Below are 5,372 nucleotides of genomic sequence, written 5' to 3' on the forward strand. Positions count from 1 at the left end.
TAGGACATTATTTATATTATCGTTTATGCATGTCATCTAACAAAGGGGTCCAGATGCTTTTTTGAGTAAAATTCATTGTTTTATTCATACCCAAATAAAATATAATCAATAGTTGTAAAATAAAATTAATTGCAGTTATGCAGTTTCATTTATCCTGTGAGGATTTCTGAGAACACGTTCACAGTTTGATGCATACGAAATTACAGTCAAACGTGATTTGCCTATATTCAGTTGCAGTACATGGTAAGTAAGTGATGGGAAATTGTGCAATAGTGCTGCCATAAAAGGAAAACCAACACAACAGTGTTTAAGAAACTGTTGTTTAATGCCAGAAATACAATCGTTCATGATTTTTAATTGTCACACATTCTCCAGCTCACACTTTTTTTGTTTTGTTTTTTAATTTTATTTATTTGTTTTTGTACAGCTACAGTGAACAACATAAAGCATTTCTGAGCAAAAGATTATTGACTTTCATTTATTGACTATTTCATATTTGCGCAAACAAAGCTAGTCTCTAAAAAAATGAACAGAAGAGGATTTTAATTAAACAGTCTAGACATCTAGATTAGAAATGTTTATGCTGAACAGAGAGGGCCCTCTAGTGGTGTGTGTTCTGCTTCATATGCTGGATTCACCGTTTCTTGTCGAGTTCTGCAAGAAAACATGGAGGAGTAAAATTTCTGTGACCTGTCCATCTACAATAAATGAAACTGGCTAGAAAACGTAATTTAAAATGAACATAATTTACCTCACTGCCTTTTTACCTACAAAAAAATGAAAAAAGATATATGAGATATATAAAGATTGAAAGATTATATATATATATATATATATATATATATATATATATATATATATATATAGGCCTATATCTTTGTAATTAATTGTTTGATATTTGATGTACTGTGAAAACTGACAGTATACTCACTCCTTCTGCAGTTGGAGCAACAAAATAAACAGCCACAAAACACAGAGATGACAACAGATGCCAAAAGAGCAATTAGAAAATGGACATAACCTGAGGAAAAATATAACAATATATAAAGAATTAATTTTATGCCAAAATATTTACATTTAAAAAAGTGGAAAAGTGAAAGTGACATTTGCCAAGTACTTGGAATTGGTGCTCTGCATTTAACCCATCCAAGTGCACACACAGCAGTGAGTATATTGCTATATAAATGATTATATATATATATATCTATATATCTATATATATATATATATATATATATATATATATATATATATATATTAGAAATGCTGTCTATATTGCTTTTTCTAAAATGCTTTATGAATCAGATTGAAATTAGTCCTTTTCCTTATCCCGTACATTTCTCCCATTTTGAAATAGCCTAATAATTAAATTTATTTATTTTTTTATTTAACCATGGGGTTCAAACATGATTTGGAATAATGTTCCTCAAAATCTCAATATTTTGAATGTAAAATTTATATTTTGAATGAAGGGTTGGTTTTGAAAGAAATGTGTGTGTGTGTGTGTAAATGATTCAGAATTAAATCAGTTATTTATTCAGATATATTCTATACTAAATATATGAATTTGTTAAATAAATATGACAGCATACTCTGATGGAGTTAAAATAACATAGCGGCTTAGTGGTAGTAACAATAAATATATGTATTGTTCCCTGAATATTTCTTGAATATGGTTTCTTAAAAATGAACCAAAAATCTTTGTTTTTTTAAATATTTAAATTATTTAAAAAATCTAAATAATACAAGATAAACACCCTCATTATTACCTACTATTATTACATGCTGCTCTCATTATATTCAATATCTGTGGCACACAACTAAACAAAGCAAACTCCTCACTTGCACACATTAGTGGAAAGGAAGACTCCCATGTGCCATCAGCTCTGCAGGTGAACTCAGCAAAACCCAGCAGCAAGTGACCAGGTGGACACTGTACTCTACAGGCAGATCTGATGCTGTCATGTCCTTCAGTGCAGTTCATCAATCCACCACCAAACAAAAGAATGGGAAAACACTCCGCTACAACAGAAAAACTTCAATCTTCCATGGATATATTTAGATAATAAAAGACATTTTGATGTAAACACAGAATCATAACATATTGCACCTGCACATGAAGGTGGTGGTGCATTCCATGCACCTGAGGAATTGCATCTGAGCTCAGCTGTACCATTCAGTTTATAACCACCAGCACAAGAAAATTTACAATTTGAGTTGAGTGAATGATTCCCATACAGACCGGAGCATTCCATCCAGCCATGTGGTGGTGCAGAGAGTGGTTCACATGAAACGACTGGATAGAGAGAAAAAAGACTGATGATCAAGGAATGTATTAAAGGAGTAGTTCACCCAATATTGAAAATTTGCAGAAGATTTACTCATCCGATGAAGAAACAATTTACTCATCCTAATTTACTCATCCGATGAAGAAACAATTTACTCATCCTAATTTACTCATCCGATGAAGATTTGAATTTATTCATCTGATGAAGAAACAGCTCATCCACATCTTGGATAGCCTGAGTACATTTTAAGCAAATTTTCATTTTTTGGGTGAAATATTCTTTTAAGTAAAGATTATCATAAAATTATACAGTACATCCAGGATTATATATAACTTTGTTCATTAAACATTGTTTTTTTCCTTGGCCCCATCAGAACAGACCCGGGTCGTAAGCCACCAGCTGAGAACCACTATTAAATTATAATATATTTCACTTCTGTTGAAACGTTTGTTCTGACCTGTGTCACACTCTGGTCCAGAGAAACCTGGTTTACACACACAGGTGAAGCTGTTGACTTGTTCTACGCAGTCCTGTCTATCAGTGCAATTGTTTGGACACTGTGCTGCATGAAAGAATTTGCACAGATTTATAAAAACAGCTTTTCTGGACTATATAAAACACTCAAATTCTCTCTCAGAAACATCTCTATTAGACTCAAGGTTATTAAAATAAAAAATATGTGTTCTATCTGGAAATTATTAAACTAATTGAACAAGTAAAGCATCTTTCATCTCCAACTTCTTACCTTTGTGGCATACAGGATGCTTTTTATTTTTACAGCTGTCATCATTCCACTTTCCTTTATTGTTTGTGCTGGTGTACAGTTCCACACAGTTCTCATTTGCCTTGTTGTTGTTGGGCTCATTGGGTGCCCAGTTTTCATAGTTCACACTCTGTCCATTGGCAGCCCACGTCCATGTTTCTTTAATTTTTCGCAATCCAATCCAGTAGTAGGGAGATGAAGATTTTTCTTTCAAATGGTTTTTAAGGAAATATGTTACATTTTCATTGTGGACCATCACAATGTCTGTGTATTCTGTTAGACACCACTTCCTTGTCTCATTCCAGGTCATTGTCTCGTTGTCCTTCCAGTGATACGTCCATCCTTCAACATTGACTAAAATGTTGGACATCAAAAGTTAACTGTATTTCTCAAATTTATTCTGTTCTGGAAGGATGATGAATGTAGTATTCACTTACCCAGTATCAACAAAAGATGTATCAAAACATCTGTGTACACAGATGTAGTTTTAAGCATCACAACACCTCTAGTCTGAAAAATAAAAACAGCCACGTAATTGTCCATATAATTAGATACTATTATTATTTATATAATGCCAGTATATTTTTACAAGGTTTGTACTGAACCAAAAAGATTCAAATGAAATGCAAAGTTTCACAATAGATGCATACCATGTTTCTTTTTAGTCTCCTTTAGACTGAATCACTTGCCGTTAGTAGAATATTGTTCATCGCAGTTGTAGTAGCATTTCAACAGTCTGTTCTCACATAAAGTCTCTTTTGCTCTGAAAACTGTGGGCAAAGTGGGTTTTTCCACTATATATACTGTATCAGCATAGGCGGAGCGTGTGTAAAGGCTGATTTATACTTCTAGGTAGGTCCGACGCAGAAGTATATATCAGGAAGGGTTAGCCTTCACCTGCAATGGAGACTTGGGCCAAAAATGCCACTAAATTGGACAAAAATGCCCCTGCACAAACAAATTAAAACTATTACGTCTGTTGCCAACAAAGTGAAAATGAACAGACAGTGTCGATTGTGGCATCAAATTAAGATCTGCTCAAGTGGCACCGTATTACATTTTAGGCGTTTTTAAAGTTTTGCGCATTGTAACCAATCACACACAATTCTGTTGAGCTTAGGAATGCAATGGCTAATCAGAGGTGTTCAGATTGGTAATCGCTGAAACTCATCAGGGCTGAGTTTCTCAAAAGCTTCGTAAGCCTAAGAAGTTCGTAAAAACGATCGTACGACTGATCTTAATTTTACGGTCTGTTTCCCAAAAGCTTCGTAAGCCTAAATAGCACTTGAAAATCATCGTAGATCTACGAGTGCTTTGGAGTAATCTTAAAGCCCTAAGTGCATCGTAAGAAGACAGATTTATGCGGTCACCTGCAGGACAATCGTCAGATAACACCTTTAACTTAAGTGCTTTATTCATGTGTTTATAGTTAAATTAGAATTTATAAATGAAATAATTAAAAAGGGCAGAAAACAAAAAAATACAAATACACATCTAAATTAAATGACTAAACAAAAAATGAATAAAATAAGTAATGTAGGAAACATGCTTCAATTTTCCTATAACAATGCTTCCTATAATTACGAGCCATTCTATAAGGTGACATTTCAGCACTTGACAAACGGACAGCGACTCCTAAGTAGCACTTAAAGCACGGCTACGTGCGACGTGCGATCAAATTTAGTGATGTTACTTTCTATATATACATGTATTCGCTGTTTGAATAACCGTGGAAAGGAAACGTTATAGAATTATCTAATGTTTCTAATGTTTTTATCAAGTTGTAATCACGTTAAATACAAATTCAGTCCCATTAAACATATTTTATTAACCTACATGACACCCATGTCTGGTTCTTGCCTAAAAAGACGGGTTTATGTTATTTGGCTGCTTTTAGCCTTTACCCTGGAGTTGGTTCACCCTCTGCCTATGTATAACAGTCATTAGCATTAAATTGCAGGATGTTTCCTCACAGGTTCCAAAGAACAGGGCCGTGCACAGACATTTTGAGGGGCAGTAGCCCAAACCAAAAAATGGGCATTTGTTACAAATATATACAATGAAAAGTGAAGACAGCACACTCTGTAATAATTTCAGCCTTTATTGTATGTTTTGATAAGAGTGGGCTCTCCCTTACTTCCATTGAAGATGAGACAAAAGCAGGCTCAGAGAGTCACCCATTTACTTTAAAAACTGTTTTTGGCTTTTCAAAGTAAAATTTTAGCATAACAGATGCAATGGTTGTTACATCAAAACAAATGTATCCAGGTCTAAAATATTAATGATGCATATAAGTGATTTAGCAACATATAAAACCATGC

At 33.7% G+C, this 5,372-nt stretch overlaps 1 protein-coding gene across 1 annotated transcript; it reads right to left on the reverse strand.

The window, feature by feature from the left end:
• Window positions 1-306: 306 nt before the first annotated feature.
• LOC109083900 (L-selectin-like) lies at window positions 307-3,844 on the reverse strand. Its single transcript, XM_042777934.1, has 9 exons — window positions 3,702-3,844; window positions 3,489-3,561; window positions 3,034-3,405; window positions 2,746-2,850; window positions 2,111-2,296; window positions 1,843-2,022; window positions 932-1,021; window positions 752-767; window positions 307-654 (listed from the first exon to the last, which is right to left on the reverse strand). Exons 1-9 carry the CDS (start codon window positions 3,702-3,704, stop codon window positions 579-581), a joined length of 1,101 nt encoding a protein of 366 aa, XP_042633868.1. The 5' UTR covers window positions 3,705-3,844; the 3' UTR covers window positions 307-578.
• Window positions 3,845-5,372: the final 1,528 nt, after the last annotated feature.

This window comes from Cyprinus carpio, chromosome A20 (genome assembly GCF_018340385.1).
Source record: "Cyprinus carpio isolate SPL01 chromosome A20, ASM1834038v1, whole genome shotgun sequence".
NCBI classification, from domain to species: Eukaryota; Metazoa; Chordata; class Actinopteri; order Cypriniformes; family Cyprinidae; genus Cyprinus; species Cyprinus carpio.

What these genes read in the sequence shown, in the direction of transcription:
- LOC109083900 (XM_042777934.1), bottom strand. An exon ending in ACCACCACCTTCATGTGCAG is followed by an intron (nt 2,023 to 2,110) that starts GTGCAATATGTT and finishes TTTCTGTTGTAG; the next exon opens with CGGAGTGTTTTCCCATTCTT. An exon ending in CTTTCCACTAATGTGTGCAA is followed by an intron (nt 1,022 to 1,842) that starts GTGAGGAGTTTG and finishes ATTTTTCCTCAG; the next exon opens with GTTATGTCCATTTTCTAATT.